At 37.7% G+C, this 16,839-nt stretch overlaps 1 protein-coding gene and 1 long non-coding RNA gene across 2 annotated transcripts; both read right to left on the bottom strand.

The window, feature by feature from the left end:
- Positions 1-4,695: 4,695 nt before the first annotated feature.
- LOC115410107 (uncharacterized) lies at positions 4,696-6,355 on the bottom strand. Its single transcript, XR_003934058.1, has 2 exons — positions 5,909-6,355; positions 4,696-5,694 (listed from the first exon to the last, which is right to left on the bottom strand). It is a non-coding gene; the product is annotated as an uncharacterized LOC115410107 (long non-coding RNA).
- Positions 6,356-11,396: 5,041 nt separating this feature from the next.
- kcng3 (potassium voltage-gated channel, subfamily G, member 3) lies at positions 11,397-15,839 on the bottom strand. The gene is made up of 2 exons (XM_030121550.1): positions 15,214-15,839; positions 11,397-12,496 (listed from the first exon to the last, which is right to left on the bottom strand). The coding sequence occupies exons 1-2, from the start codon at positions 15,837-15,839 to the stop codon at positions 11,851-11,853; spliced, it is 1,272 nt and encodes a 423-aa protein (XP_029977410.1). The 3' UTR covers positions 11,397-11,850.
- Positions 15,840-16,839: the final 1,000 nt, after the last annotated feature.

Genomic DNA, 16,839 nt, shown 5'->3' with positions numbered 1-16,839 from the left:
ACACCCTGTTTGGCTTCAACTTGAAGGATAAAGATAGTGCCAACAACAGGCTGATAGAACATGTGATGTGTCGTTGGGGGACGTTGACGGACCTGAGCAAGACGTTGTATTGGCTCAGATCCTTCTTGATGAAGACCTCCAGTTCATCATCTGCCTACATATAGGACTGGATGGTCTCCGTAATGGTCCAACTGATGCAGAGAAGGTTCTGTCTTCTCCCCATGTTTGGATCCTTCACCTTAAAGGTAGGGTAGGAGATCCTGGAGAAACAGTTTGAGCGAGCTACATTTTGAAAATACACAATTCAAAAGTCCAAACCCCTTTCTTCAGACTACCCCTTGAAGCCACGCCTCCAGAGTACCAAAACGTGCCATGCTTGTTCCCTAGGGTTCAGGAGTTCTGCGCAGCATCAATTGCAGTAACTGATGTCAGGCTAGCAGCCCACTAAAGTTAGCTTTGAGAGCTGTAATCTGTGCATTTCACTGTTATGTTTGCTCCAATTCATACCTAGCCGACAAACGTTACATTCCCTAATGATTTATGTTAGTGACAAAACAGCTTTCCGGTGAACTTTACATCCTAATATAGCTAATGTAGCTAGCCAATCTCTGGCTCTGTTTCCTGTAAAAGTGCTCCAAGCCTCTAAGAACTATGACTGGGTTAATACGTGGAAGATACACCAAACATCCACTAATTCGCAGATCTGGAGGGAGTTCTCCTCGAAAAATCTGGTGCTTTTCTTTTCTTACAGCTAAGAAGAAAAGTACACCGTTAAACAGACAGGGGACATGTTGGAGGGAATGTGGAGAATTTGATGTAGATCACACACGTCTTTTGAAAATGTGATAAAATAACTGTGTTTTGGGAGATGGTGTGTGGAGTACTACGACAAATAATGGGGTATAATTCCAATGTGCTGTGATGGACTGTATTTGTGCAACTTATCTGATGGAAATGTAGCGGGAAACGACATATATTTGGTTCAGGTACTTTTAGTGGCTTGCAAAAAAGCTATTACAAGGAACTGGGGAAAGACAGAAGCACCAACACAGGACCAGTGGATCACAATTATTGAAGGAATATATACAATGGAAAGGGTGAGTCATAGACTGTGAATACAGGAAGCACAAATGGACAAAAAGTGGAATAAATGGACTGATTTCAGAGCTCAGAATGGTGGAAAGACTGAATTATGCGAATGAATTGAAATGTGTGTAATGTACCAAAGCAGGGTTTTTTTTGTTAAATATATGTGTATAAAATTTCAATAAAAACTTCAGTAAAAAAAAAAAAGCCTCTAAGAACTTGTGAGAATTTGTGCACGAAGAGGGGCATGCAGAGGGGGAGGGACAAATGGCAGCTGAGTTTGACTGACATATCATTATTCAATCATTTCGATGGGTCAGTCACAATGATTGGATGGTGTTTTTTTTCCAGTCCTGTTCATTCCACAGGTGACTAAAATTTTTTTTATTTTTGTGATAGAGCATTTAATTAATTGGTTGCAAACCGAGTTTGAAGGGGATTTTAACCAATATAGTAAAAATGCTCCGGGAAAACATCTCCTACCCCACCTTTAATGGTCCAACCATTGCACTTTAGTCAGCAAAATTCAATAAATGTAGGTTATTTTATGTCTTTAATTAACATCGTATACCACAGCAATACAGGCATAGATTCACTAAACTGCTATCATTAAATGAGCTTAATGAAATGAAGGTTGTTTTGTTTCTAATTTACTCATTGAACTCTGTGTCTGACTTTTATTGCCTGCTCTGATGGCCCTTGTTTTCTTTAACCGTTTGGTAAAACACTTTGGTTAAATCATTTTCTAAAGGTGTTTTTTGGAAATAAATGTCACTCCTAATGTGGAAGGTAATAAATTATATTAACTGAGTCATGAATTTTTTTTAAAAAAATTAATTAATTACTAAATAAATAAATAATAAATGAATCTCACAAGAAATCCTTTCATCCTGTCTCCCCTAAATTTTCCAGGGGAGACACTCAGATACCGTATATATACATTTATGCGAAACTGTTTTAAAGAGCAAATGCTATAGTGTGTAATTATTTTGTGTGCCAATTTTTTTTACGTGTGTACATGTAGTATTTCTACTTTTAAACATTTCAAACATTAAAATGTAATCTAAAATTATTATATATTTTAGATATTTTATATATTATTATTATAAGTAGTGTTTAGAATAAAGAGCTGTGAAATTCTGCTAATGATGCCAATGTATTGGATTGTAGAGATATGAACTACATTAATTTTCAGCAACGGGCCAGGGGATTTATGTGACCACTAGAGGGAGTAGTGAGTTGAATCTAAACAGATCTTTAGTTCAGCTATTAACAACACAAACTGAACAGAAAACAGAGGTGATTAGTAGTTTTACTGTGGCTATTTCTGGCTAAAACAGAGCTAAGCTAACAGAGCTAAGCTAACAGAGCTATAATGTAAACTATCATCTGATGTGAAGATCATACGATACAGTATTATTTTGAGCGACTGTTAAAATTAGCATTTATAAGTTTTAATTTGAAGAAGAAAACTTGATGATAAGATAATACAGATGTGTGCAAGCAATGAGCTTTATACTTTATTCTTCTGTGGGTACATAAGGTCGATTCGTCGGTGGTTTTGGTTCTAAATGTGTTCTGGTGCCAGACTGACCCCTACTGGGGAGATTTTGGAATGTTAATATCACATAGAACAACTTAGAGGTAATTTATTGTGTGGTATTTAAACGTTAAAGGTTAACTTACTTTATTGAGTTTCACGTTTAAGTCTATTATTTAAAACATAATCCTAAAACCTCCTTCACCTTACGCCTCTTTTTAATTTCCTACCATTTTTTCCACTAAAAATCAATTATTTCTGTTCATTAAAAGCAATTATGACTTCAGAACCCCACAGAAATCTTTTGTTGTTTTTTTTATTATTAATATTAGACTCCCAGGACCTATTACACAGAGTTTAATTAACCTGCGCCATTTCAGAGGGGTTATCTGACCTATACACGGTGACATTCACTGGTATGATAAGGATTTCATTCCATTTAGAACCAGGAAGCTATTCAGTAAAGCCAAGGCCTCGGGTCATGTAACCACACATCCTTTCTTGTAAAAGTATAATGGGATCCTCCTTGGACAAACAATCAAACAAACAAAGCCAGTGAAAATATAACCTGTTCCGCTTTATGAGCTGTAAACGGACACGACCATCTCCTCCTTTCTCTGTTTACTTTAGCTCTTGTTTAGTCACTGCTGCATTTTTTTTTTTTTTTTTTTAATCTATCGTCCCCCTCAGGATCATTAAAACCCACAAACACCTATAAACCACTACCCACCGGTACAAATACCTGTTGTTCTGAAATGCTTAATAACCTTTGAACCACTAATCTTTTCGATGTGCTTTAAAATGTCACTTAAAGGGGAGATCGTCAGCGCCGTCGACGTGTTGATTAATAAAGGAAACCTATGTTGTTTCGTCCTCTGGGACAATAAATGGTCTGATTTTTATAATTGTTTATTAGGATCCCCATTAGCTGTGCCCATGTTAAAAAAACAGAACAAAAAACAAATGCATATTGCAGACACTCAAATTAATAATTATTGGATATAATTAAACATTGTAAACCTTATACTTTAAATTAATTATTAACCCATAAAGACCCAAACCTCCAGCATCGACCAAAGCATCTACTGATCTAAACTGTTTAATACCTGTTGATCCATTAATCCTATCAATACATGTAATAATTGGTGTAAAATGCAGTTTGTCATCTTTTCATGGTCATCAGATATGACCCATTTGGACATTCAGAGGCTCTGTAGTTGCCATGGAAACACTGTCATCTTCTACAACATTGATTCACCAGTAAAACCTATGGACTTTGATAAATAACAGTGGATGAAAACACTGGGTTTATGTTCAGTTAATGATGTATTTTACTGTAAAAGTCACTTTTTTTTGTCAGTTTTCTCTGTTTTGATATAATAACCTTTGAATTTACTCTGAGTTGTCATGAACATCTACATTAAATATAAGAAAATGCATGATTTACAATGAAAAATTCAAAATACTGAGGATAATATTATAATAAATGGTGATAAATCATTTGAGAAAGGTTAAATATAGAGAAAATTTCATTTGGGAACTGACACAAAACTAGACCATGCAATAAATGTGTAATAAATCGTATCCCTGTTCAACCAGACACAAATAAATAATAAATAGAACAGCTAATTTCATTTATATTTTGTTTTTGTTGGTTTTTCTCAATTTTCTCTCATTTTCATCTTGTTTTTGTTTAATCTGAATACAGATTTCTGTCTTGTTTCTCGCTCATTTTCATTCCAATTTTTTAAATTTTCATGTCATTTTCATCTCATTTTTGTTGTTTTTGTCTCATTTTCATCTTTTGCCTCGTTTTTGTCCCTTATTTTCATCCTAATTTTATCTGCCTTTACAGTGTAAAAGAAAAATCACATAACATTTACTGAGATCATTTTGAATATGACATAAAAATGCCTTTTTCCTTTCCTTGGTAATACCTCAATGTACCCACACAGTGAAGAGCAGATGACGGAAAGGAACAATTTCAAGAGCACAGAAAGAGACATTCATTTCTTTTACAGTTTTTATGGTGCAGAGTATTTCTAAGAAGTGATTACACATTCATATCCTTTTTGCATAGAGTCTTTTTTATTATAAAAGTACATTGATCACAGTAATTACAAGTCCATAGTCTACGGATGAAAAAGTTTTGATTGATGTTTTCAATCAGTTCATTGGGCTCTAAGCTACGCAGCATGAATGAGAAAGGAACAGCTGGAATCCAGGGTACGACATCGTAATTAATGCATCTTTATCCACAGTTAAAAGACTTAAAAAGCACATTGATAATACAATACTGAGATATGTACTAGCTAATAATATACACACAGGTCACACAGGGCTCAGACTACATACGATCCTGCAAAAGTTTAGGAGCAACTGACAAAATCCAGACACTTTGAAAGCAGACAGATAATGAACGCACTCATGGACAGTTTCATTTCCTTTGCGGCTGAGGAGAAAGATCTTGATGTGCATGTGCGAGTAAAAAGAGGAGGGTTGATGGCGACAGGAGGAAGAGGAGACGAGATGCAGAGAAAGACTGTTGTGTGGGAGACGTGTTGACTTGTTTGTTTGGATCATGTGTCTCTTCAACAAATCGAATCATTTTGCCAAAACCGAGCACGGTGCAAACATGTCTGAATCATGAACCGTCATCTGGGAGAGAGGGCCTTTTTTTTTTTTTTTCCTCTACCGCTTTTTTTTTTTTTTTTTTTGGCACGTATTTTTTGCCATATTCCAGAGAAACAAAGAATGAAAAATGTTGTTTTCCAGCCAAGATGTGTGTGTGTGTGTGGATGTGGTCTGTTTGTGATGACTGACATACTGAAGGATGAGGTTGCCATGGAGATACAGAAATACAAAATGCCTTTATTTTCATCTCTTTATCTCATTTTCATTTTCATCGTGTTTTAATTTCATCATCATCTTAGTTTAGTTTTTTTCATTTTCATCATCTTTTTGTCTCATTTCCATCTAATTTTAATCTCCTTTTCCTCCTTGTTTTAATTGCGTTAGCATCTCGTTTTTGTCTACTTTTCATCTCAATTTCATCTCATTTTTGTCTCCTTCTCTTCTTAGTTTCATTTAATTTTCATCTAGTTTTTGTCTCCTTTTCTTCTTAGTTTCATTTAATTTTCATCTAGTTTTTGTCTCATTTTCATCTAATTTTCATCTTGTTTAAATCTCATTATCATCTTATTATTATTATTATTATTTATAAATTTCATCTTGTTTTCTAATTTTCTAATTTTGTCTCATTTTTTGTCTCATTTTCATCACATTTTTCTCTTGTTTGGCCCATATTTTTAGCAAAACCTTTATGCCATATTCCCGAGAAACAAAGAACGAAATATGTTGTTTTCCAGCCAAGATGTGTGTGTGTGTGTGTGTGTGTGTGTTTGTGTGTGGATGTGGCCTGTTTGTGATGACTGACATACTGAAGGATGAGGTTGCTGTGGAGATACAGAAATACAAAAGGCCTTAATTTTCATCACTATATCTCATTTTTGGCTAATTTTCATCATCTTTTTAAAAATTTCATTATCATCTTAGTTTTGTCTTCTTCTTTTCATTTTCATCATGTTTTTGGCTAATTTTCATCTTGATTTCATCTCATTTTCATCTTTTTTAAAAATCTCATTATCATCTTAGTTTTGTCTTGTTTTATTCATTTTCATCTTGATTTCATCTCGCTTTTGTCTCGTTTTCATCTCATTTTCATCTTGTTTTCACCACATTTTCATCTTTTCAAAATCTCATTATCATCTTAGTTTTGTCTTTTTTTTTTTTTTTTTAATTTTCATCATGTTTTTGTCTAATTTTCATCTTGATTTCATCTCATTTTTCTCTCATTTTCACCTCTTTTTCATCTTGTTTTCATCACATTTTCCTCTTGATTGGCACATTTTTTTTGCCAAACGTTTATGTCATATTCCTAAGAAACAAAGAATGAAAAATGCTGTTTCCAGCCAAGATGTGTGTGCGTGGATGTGGCCTGTTTGTGTACACACCAATCAACCACCGTTATGATTGACATGCTGCAGGACGAGGTTGCCGTGGAGATGCAGAAATACAAAATGCCTTACATTCAGAGTACACTCACAAATGGAGAAGCACTACATGGCATCTATTCAGTCTTTGTGCTTGGACTTGCTCTGTATTTTATCATCTGTGCTGTGTTTTCATTTCATCCCTTAATCTTCTACGCTTCGTTTCACACTTGGCTTTGCCCTTTTATATCCGTTACCCCTTTTATACGTCCATCCTGGGTGACCTGTCTTTGGATTTCATTATGAGTGGCTTAAGACCTTCCAACACAAAAACCCTCCGTGGGTCTTGCTTCGGAATATTCCTCGTTCCCTCGCTCGCTTGTGTTTCGCAGGTTTAACATAAGAATGCAACTAGGTCACACATCAATCTTGTGTAACTTGTGCCATCTGGGTGTGAAGCTCAGACAAAGTGAAAGGCTACGTGACAGACAGACAGACAGACGTAAAATAAAAAAAAAAAAGAAGAAGCAGCCATCTCTGCCAATGTTGTAACCATGGGAATACAGTGTAAACAGGAGCCTCACACTGTAAAAACTGGACTGACTGCGCCTGTGTGTGTTTAATAAATAATTATTTGTGTATTTTTATTCTTCTGTCCAAACAGTGTTGTTAAGGAGACAAACCCAGAGCATGGATCTGTTCTTTTTTTCCTGTTTTCACCTCATTTTCAGTTCATTTTTGTCTTAATTTTCTTCAAATTTTGCCTTGTTTTCGTGTCATTTTTGTCTTGTTTTTGACTCATCTTGTTTTCATCTCACTTTTTAAATCAAATTTCTGTCTAATTCTGACTTGTTTTTATGTTGTTTTTATCTAATTTTTATCCTGTTTTTGATGAATTTCAATCTCATTTTCATCTTGCTTTCATCTCATTTTCATCTCCTTTTTGTCTCATTTTCATCAAATTTTGTCCCGTTTTCATCTAATTTTTATTTTGTTTTCATCTCATTTTCACCTTCATCTTGATTTTGTCGCATTTTCATCTATTTTTCCATCTAATTTTCATCTATTTTTAATTGCATTGTCATCTATTTTTCACCTCATTTTCATCTTGTCTTTGTCTCATTTTCATCAAATTTTGTCTTATTTTCATCTTATTTTTGTTTTGTTTTCATCTCATTTTCATCTTGATTTTGTTGCATTTTCATCTTTTTTTTTATCGCACTTTCCATCCATTTTTCATCTCATTTTTATCTTGTTTTTGTCTCATTTTCATCTAATTTTTTAGCCTGTTTTCATCTCATTTTCATCTTGGTTTTGACTAATATTCCTTTCATTTTCATCTTGTCTTTGTTTCATTTTCATCTTTTCCTAATAGCACTGAAGACATGGATTGGGAGAAACAGGTACCAGCATTTAAACAAAAAACATGCGCATTTTGTTATCTAAGTAGGCAGTAATCCCTTAAATAACTGGATTACTTATATGATTACTTTTCTAAGTCTGCATTATATGAGGTTGAAGCATCACTGACTTCCCATAAAACCCTTGATATAAATATAGCACAAAAGCACATTTGCGCCACAGGCTATGTACTGTATGTAGTGGAGTGGACCTGTCCACACACGACACAGAAGATGGAGTTACATCAGGCATGTTCAACTCAGCCATAAACCTGTTCTGCTGTTATTTGTGTCCATTTGTTGCTTTGCACACTGTGAAATGGTCTTTTCTGGTGCCATTTTTGTTGTAAGAGAAGAAAAATTATATTAATATTGTTTTATTTGAATCTTTCTGCACTGTTTTTCATTCTTAATGGTCCAGTGTGTAACATTTAGGGGGATTTAATTGCTGAAATTGAATATAGTGTTTTAATTAATGACAGGAAATACTGTGTTTTTATTACCGTAGAATGAGTCTGCCATGTTTAGTAGCTCCCAACATCCTTTTTATTATTTTTTCGGTGTGTTTTTTTTTTTTTTTACAAGCATTTCTATCACCCATTATGGCTGAATGTGGACTAGAGTTAACCCTATAACGCCAAATGTATCATATCTGATACATGAGTTTTGAAGCCCTCTAAATGATCAGTGTGATAGTTTTTGTCTTGAAAAACCTGATGTATATAATTAGATACATGCAATACACAGATAATCCACCAGGGGGAGGGATTCATTCACCAGAGGCCTTTCCAGTGACACTACAAGACTGTCATTCATGAGGAAGGAGGAAAAACTTTGACAATTTAGAAAAGGAATTATCAATGTGTTAGACATGTTTGGGCTATTTTATGTTTTTGTTTGTTCAAAAATAATAATATTTGAGCATTGAGACCTGATGTATCAAACATGGCACAAAACTGAAAATTATGCATGGAAATTGATATTTAAAAAAAATAAATAAATTGGGTTGTTGGCTCCAGTTTCAAAGAACTGGAATTTTCTATCAACGATTTAATGGTTCAGGCTTTACAGGGTTAATATCTTTATAACTAATGCCACAAACACTGACTCAACCTGCATTTTACCACTAGATGTCGCTAAATATCACACACTGAACCTTTAACCTGATGCTAAAGAAAACAAAATGTAAAGGTAAAATTCTCCATCTGTTTTTGGCGGTCAAACCATGACACTGTGTTTGTGTTTATATATAGCTTGTACCTCTACAGCGAGAGTTCATACACATTCAGAGTGACTCATTGGTTCAGTTTAGGTAGTATTATTAAGTGAATGCAACATGCAGTAATAACGCAAGACAATGCTGAAGTAATCTAAAGAAATTAAAGGTGTTACACAAACAGAGTAGATTACATTAAAAGCCGCAGTGCAGGATCGTTTTTTGGTATCATTCAGCAAAAAATACATAACTGCATTTTCGTATATTGGAGTTAAAGTGGTCTGATTGGAATGAGAAAAGAAATACGCCTTCTGTGGTTGGTATAATGAGAGGATTTGGTCTCTAGTAGGTGTTTTCGTTCAGGTCAGAAGGATTAAATATGAGTTTGACAGCTTTAATTACTGATTGCTGTTCAGATTCAGCCTCGCTCTACTGCCCTACTTGGTGGTTTGACATAGACGCTCGGAAAAGTGGTGTGAAACAGGGTTGTCTATCTTTATATTGAGGCCACGTCCACACGAAACCGCATCTTTTCCGATCCGATCGTTTTCTTTGTCATTTTCTAAACACGGAGTCATTTCAGGAAGTATCTGCGTCCATATGAAACACTGAAAATGATGTAGCACAAATGCCAGGCCTGTATGTGGCGTTGTAATGGTCTCAAAATAAATAAATAAATAAATAAATAAATGGAGAAGATGTGGAGCATGTGCATAAAGCTTCCAATATGTCCTCCTGGTTGCCCTTAACAACAGACGATTTGAGTTTCCGGACAATGTGAGTAGAAGCATTTATCTCTGTCGGCCATCTTTTATGACTCGCTTCGGCAACCTCGCTAGGACCAATCAGTCAAATTATGTAAAAATACCGAGCCTTTACCTTCAAGGAGTGTTTCTAACGATCAGAAGTGATTTCGAGAGTCAATTTATATGCTTACTTTTGGTTTCTTTCACAGCTGAGAGTCTATCCAGCTGACAAACGTTTAGACCCAAACCTGAGGGAAACTGAGCGCTGGAGGGTAATAGCAGCTCTATGCCGACGATGCGATCTTTGCGGGGTTGCCGTAGAGAGCCATTTGTCCTAGCGAGGTTGCCATAGCAACTTATAAACAAGGTTATAATAGATTTGGATTTTTCATTATAGTTTAGTTTTATTTAGTTTTGACTGTTTTTTTTTTCCTCTAACTCAGTTAGTTTTAATTAGTTTTTAGAGCAGGTTTGCTAGTTTTTATTAGTTTTCATGTTTTTTTCTAAATGCTTAGTTTTAGTTTTTTCATACCTTTTATCTTCCTCGACTCTGCTGCTTTCTCCTAGCTTTAGTCTCCACGTTTCCAGGTACAGTGGGGACGAGAAGCCAACTCTCAACGACAACTAACAAGAAGTGACGGACCGTGAAGGTGCCACCAGCTAAAACTGCTCAAGCGAAATAAATAATTTCATATCAAAAGATGAAAACAAACAGAATTTTATCCATAAATTCTATACGTTTTAGTTAGTTTTGTAAGCACACAATACAGTTTCAGTTAGTTATACCTTTTTTTTTAATTATAGTTTTTATTTATTTCAGTTAAAATGTTTATTCAATTCTAGTTGTCGTCATTTCGTTAGTTTTCATTAACGATAATAACCTTGATCATAAAAGATGGCCAACAGAGATAAATGCCTCTACACATGAGCGACTCAAATCGTCCAAAGACTCAAATCGTCCCTTTACAGCCCTCCTGGTTGCCCCTCTCAGCGGTAGATCCAAGAGCATGGAGTGAATATTGATGCTATGGTTGTTTGTTGCTCATTGTAATGAAAGAGTCACTGAAGATTTGGATTCAATATTTCCAATAAGCTCAATAGCTGTTGTAGAGGGGGCATCACTCTGTAGTCCGCAGTTGTTATTGTTGTTGTGAAGTAGAGCTGCAACCGATTAATCGATAAGGTGCTTGAAGTGAATGCAAAAATTTATGATTCAATTAATTGACTTGTATTGATTGAAGGGAAATATTCTACTGCAGTTTTCCTGAATTGAAGCTTCTTTGTGCGTCACAATAAGCATCCCTGTCAAAGTCAAACTAATGTTTAACAGCAGAGAAACGAAGGAAACAAAGCTTTGATTCCGGAGAATTGTGGTTGAATGATTTTTTTGGATCACTTTGAGTCGATTAATCGGTTGCAGTTCTATTGTGAAGTGACGTTTTCGAGAGGTGGGGCTATGACATCATCGTTTTAAAAAAGTTGCGGTTTGGTTGAACAGATGGTGACGCCAAACCGGCATTTTCAAATGTATCCACTCTGGGACTGGTTTCAAAAAGTTGCAGTGACTTCAAACGCTGGTTTCGTGTGGATGAAAGGCCTATCCGATGCAAAACTTTTGCGGATAATATGGAAACCATCTTCGTATGGACAGGGCTCTACCTAATGTTTCAATTTGGACAGAGAGGAGACAGCTGCAGAAGTAAGAGGTTAATAATACATTTTAGAAGCACACCTCCCAACACTATGGAAATCTTCGACAAGGCAGGCTGAAGAAAATAAAATAATAAAAACAATGCAGACTATACAGTTTTTATCCACGAGGGCTGAGTTCCTTCAAGGCCATAGCGGGTTGGTGTAAATAAGTGTGCGTTCATTGCAGTATTTCCGTTGAGAGGCTGCGTGCATATCGAGCCGAGCGAAGTTTCAGTTCATGGTAGCATTGTACGAAACTGTGGTAGATAAAGGTGATGGGCAGCGCCAGGAGAACGATGCCACTCACTACGCACATCCCCCCGAGCACCCGCCCTCCGATTGTCACAGGGTACACGTCCCCGTACCCCACCGTCGTCATGGAGATGATGACCCACCACGCGGCCGCCGGGATGCTGGCGTAATCATTGTTCTGCGTGCCCAAGTCCAAGCCGTGCTCCAGGAGCTGTGCCAGGGCGCTGTATATTGCCATGGCGACGCACACAAACACCATCAGCATGACCATCTCCCGGTAGCAGCGTGTGAGCGTCAGCCCCAGCGTCTGCAGGCCCATGAAGTGCCGCGCCAGCTTCATGAGCCAGAACACTCGCATCATCCTGAGCACCCGAAGGATTACCCCCGCGACCCCGAGGCCGGCGCCCGGCATCCCAGCCCGGGCCAGCGCCATGGTAACGTAGTAGGGAGTGATGGCGATGACGTCAATGATGTTGAGCGGCCGGCGGAGGAAGTCCCACTTGTCTTTAGCCACAAGAAAACGCACGATGCACTCAGCTGTAAACCAGCCGATGCACACGGCCTCCACTATCCTACAGAGGAAAGACCAGAGGAGAAAAATGAGTCCAACAGACTGTAAACAGGAAATGGCTGACTAGCTATGAAGAGATAGGGATGATATAAATATGAGGGATGATGAAGCAAAGCACGGGTGATATGAATTATGGGAAATAAAGAGGACATCTGGTGCATTTCAGGGCGAACATGAGTAAACAGACAGATTTACAGCGAGGATGGAAAATGAAGAGATGACAGCTTTCAAAACCAAATGCTTTAAACCAGAGAAACCACACCATTCCCTGTGTGATTAGAGCAGCAGAGGAAATCGAAATGAATTAGAGTGATGTTGTGTCTGTATTTGACACAGAAGCATTTAGACCCAGCAAATACCACAGAGCCTGAGGATAACTACATCAGCACAATTAGCAGCCAAATTATAAAGCAGCGATGTGAATTGCATCATCCACTGGCATGAACCAGACCAAGAAATCGGAATCCTTTTGACCCTGAATATAAACTGCATGTTGTTTGATTACCTAACTATTGTAGATGGTCCAAAACTCTGACTGAACACAACCTGGCCTTATATAGAGAGAGCCTGCCTCGGGCTTCTCATGGAGGACCGACTGTGGACAAAACAATCAGGAAACAGACGTGGATTTTGGATGGATTGGACTCAAAAACGGAAACTAAAACTGTCCAAGGGCTCAGTTCGATTATTGGAAACACAGTAAGTTCCTCCTGTTAGTGGCTTTATACCCCTTTTTATTTGCACACCTTCTCTTTCCCTCATGTTGCCAGGTGGAATATTATGAATTTGTCATTAATAATCAGACACTGTTTGCCTTTGTTGTGTAATGTAAACGATCCATGCCAATAAATATTCAGTGTGAGTGGAATTTGGGAAGGGGGGGGGGTTCAGAGGGATAGGATAATGAAGGCAGGGCTTTGTTTAATAATTAACACTACATGTTTTGTAGTTGATATGGATTAGTTATTGATCTGTGACAGCCTGTCTGGGCCTGTGCTGTGACAGACTGCCTGTTCACTTCAGGGGGTTAATTCACTTTTTTCTTTTTTTTTTTTAACCCATAAAGACCCAGTGCTATTTTTGTGGCAGTTCTCAAATGAATTTTTCTCTATTTTTAAACTTTCTTGAGTGATCTATCATTGTTTATTATAATATTATCTTCTGTATTTTGCCTTTTTTCAGTAAAAATCATATATTTTCCCATATTTAATTCACTGATTCAGAACATGCAGTAAAAACAAAGCTTCTATATCTGCTGTAAACTAGCACACGTCTTCATGTCTCTGATCATTTATCGTCTTGTATTGTTTCATATTAACCCATAAAGACCCAGTGCTATTTTTGTGGCACTTCTCTAATAATTTTTTCTCTATTTTTAAACTTTCTTAAGTGATCTATCACCATTTATTATTATATTATCCTCTGTATTTTGCCTTTACCAGTAAAAATCCTATATTTTCCCATATTTAATTCACTGACTTAGAACATGCAGTAAAAACAAAGCCTCGATATCTGCTCTAAACTAGCACACGTCTTCATGTCTCTGATAATTTATCGTCTTGTATTGTTTCATATTAACCCATAAAGACCCAGTGCTATTTTTGTGGCACTTCTCAAATTAATTTTTGTCTATTTTTAAACTTTCTTAAGTGATCAATCATCGTTTATTAATATATTATCTTCTGTATATTGCCTTTTTTTCAGTGAAAATCATGTATTTTCCCATATTTAATTCACTGATCCAGAAGAGGCAGTAAAAACAAAGCCTCTATATCTGCTCTAAACTAGCACACTTCTTCATGTCTCTGATCATTTGTCGTCTTGTATTGTTTCGTTTTAACCCATAAAGACCCAGTGCTATTTTTGTGGCAAATCCCAAATGAATTTTTCTCTCCATTTAACCTTTAGTGATTTGTCACCATTAATTATGACACTATCCTCTGCATTTTGTGTTTTTTCAGTGTAAATCATGTATTTTCCTATATTTAATTCACTGATCGTGTAGATGTTCATTAAAAATCAGATTAAAGTTGAGGGTTCTTAAATCAGAAACAGTGAAAACTGAACAAAAAGTGACTTTTTCAGCAAATTTATCAATAATTTAATGTAAAAATCAGTGTTTCCATCCACTGTCATTGATCCAACTCCATTGGTTTTACTGGTGAATCAATGTTGTAGAAGATGACGGTGTTTTCATGCTCACTACAGAGCCTCTGAACGTCCAAATGGGTCATATCTGATGAGCATGAAAAGATGAAGAACTGTATTTTACACCAATTATTTACATGGATTGATAGGATTAATGGATCAACAAGTATTAAACAGTTTGGAGATGGTTTCCAGTGGCTGTTTGGGTCTCTATGGATTAACTGGTTGAAAAATACTAATGCTTTTCAGACCTGCAGGCTGACATCTGTCCATCCACATGATAAAAAAAAAGTGCGCAATGGGTTCGATTATCATCCTGAACAATGCGACGCTCATCTGTTTTCCCCCAGTGTTTTAACAGACAGGATGTTTATCATGCCACTTAGCCACTTAGTCGTGACATTTGAAACTTCCCCCTTTCCTCACACCACTTTTATTCCATGGAGCTCAAATCACCAAAGACTTTTACGCACCAAACTTTGCGCACACAGAGCCTTCTAAACAGGTTTATGTAACTCCAAACCACAGCCTCTTATTCCTCCAGCTCCGTGACCCATGCCATTCGCCTACCTGTGCTCCTCCACTGTGTTTCTCTTGGCTGTATCCCAGTCCGGCAAAGTGCTGGCACACAGCATGATCATAGACACGATCACGAAGATAACTGACACCGAAGCCAAAAGCTGCGCCGCCAGAGACGAGTTGGGCTCCTCGAAGGTTTTGCGCATCTTCTCCAGCCATCTGGCGCGGCCCGAGAGCGCAGTCCTTTGCACCGACTCGTCGGGACTCTGGGGTTCTTCCCCCGACACCAGTGCGTCCCGTTCGGACAAACTGTCCAGCCCGATTTCGGACATCCTGTCGTCCAGGCGCTTCTGGCAGCAGGAGTCCAAGTGCGCGCTCTCCAGCCCCCAGTAGAGCATCTCCGTGTAGAAGGACAGCTCACACACTCCGGGGACGAAGCGGAGTTTACCGGAGCGCACGTACAGCATGATGAACACGAAAGCCTGCGCGTGTCGGTCGAAGAAGAACTCGTTCCTGTCCCGGTCGTAGTCGTCGCACAGTTCGAGGACCTCTTTCTCTGTCGCGCAGGCATGTAAGCGGCTGACGCGTCTGAGAGGGAAATCCCGGATCACCTCACGGGTGAAGGCGTACCGGGTCCCCCCCACGTTCAGCACGCAGATGCTCTTCCCGAACTTCATGTCGTCAACCTGTAGCCTCTAACGAAAACTCCTCTTCAGACTCTGGAGCCCTTCCATAACAGGACTTCGGACACGCGGGGGTCCCCGGGGCGTGGTTCTCCGTGGGTGGGTGGGTGGGTGGAGGTGGCCCCTGCGCTCCGAACACCGAACAGTAAACTAGTCCTGTCCCTGACTCTGCTCCTCTCCCTCTGTAGCCTGTGGAGGAGACTCTCCACCCCAGCCAGGGTGAGCCAATCCCATCTGTGATGTCACACGCGCGCGCACCGACGCACGCACGGACGGAGAGGAACTAAAACTGAGAAAAGCTCATTTTACGCACATTTACATCCAATTCCCACAGACACGGGCTAAAATAGAATACATGTCAGTGGGTGGTTCTGCCGATACGCAGCCCCTGCATTCAGAAGGCACTCTTTAAAGCCTTTTAAACCTTAGGAAAAGCCTTTATTTTCTATTTCAGTCTACTCAGTATTTATTATAAGTCAATGACAAATGATAAACTAATGATAATGAATGGATTTAGTGAAACCTTGAGAGAACTATTATCAGTTTTCTGTTCTATTTCTATTATTATATTGCCAAAGTCATGGCAATTCAGTTCACATTTCTTTAGCCTAACTAAGTCATGCACCATATGGACAAAAGTATTGGGACACCTGAATGCAAAAGTATCCAGGTGTTTCTTTTCTATCAGGGGTCTGGGATACAAAACAATAATGACTAATGTCAGAATATAGTTTTATATTGGGATATTTGGATCATTGTATTGGTTAGTTTGGTTTAAATTGCTATCTTTGCTTCCAGAGATGGTTTCGGCAGAATTTCTCTCAATATTGATTTTCTTTCTTTTTTTTTTTTTTTTAATCGATGACTATGATTTTAAATGTTCTACCTCTAAATTTCTAAAGTTATTTTTCATGCTCTGACAATGAAAAATAATTTTCTAGCACAAGTCATAGCAATTCAGTTCACATTCCTTTAGCCTAACTAAGTCATACAC

The sequence above is a fragment of the Sphaeramia orbicularis genome, chromosome 19 (genome assembly GCF_902148855.1).
Source record: "Sphaeramia orbicularis chromosome 19, fSphaOr1.1, whole genome shotgun sequence".
NCBI classification, from domain to species: domain Eukaryota; kingdom Metazoa; phylum Chordata; class Actinopteri; order Kurtiformes; family Apogonidae; genus Sphaeramia; species Sphaeramia orbicularis.
Note: the sequence above shows the minus strand (reverse complement) of the source record. Positions and strands in the feature narration are given on the sequence as shown.

Coding starts and splice junctions, on each gene's coding strand:
- kcng3 (XM_030121550.1), bottom strand. CDS start 15,839: ATGAAGTTCGGGAAGAGCATCTGCGTGCTGAACGTGGGGGGGACCCGG. Junction 12,497..15,213: donor AACACAGTGGAGGAGCACAG/GTAGGCGAATGG, acceptor TTTCCTCTGTAG/GATAGTGGAGGCCGTGTGCA.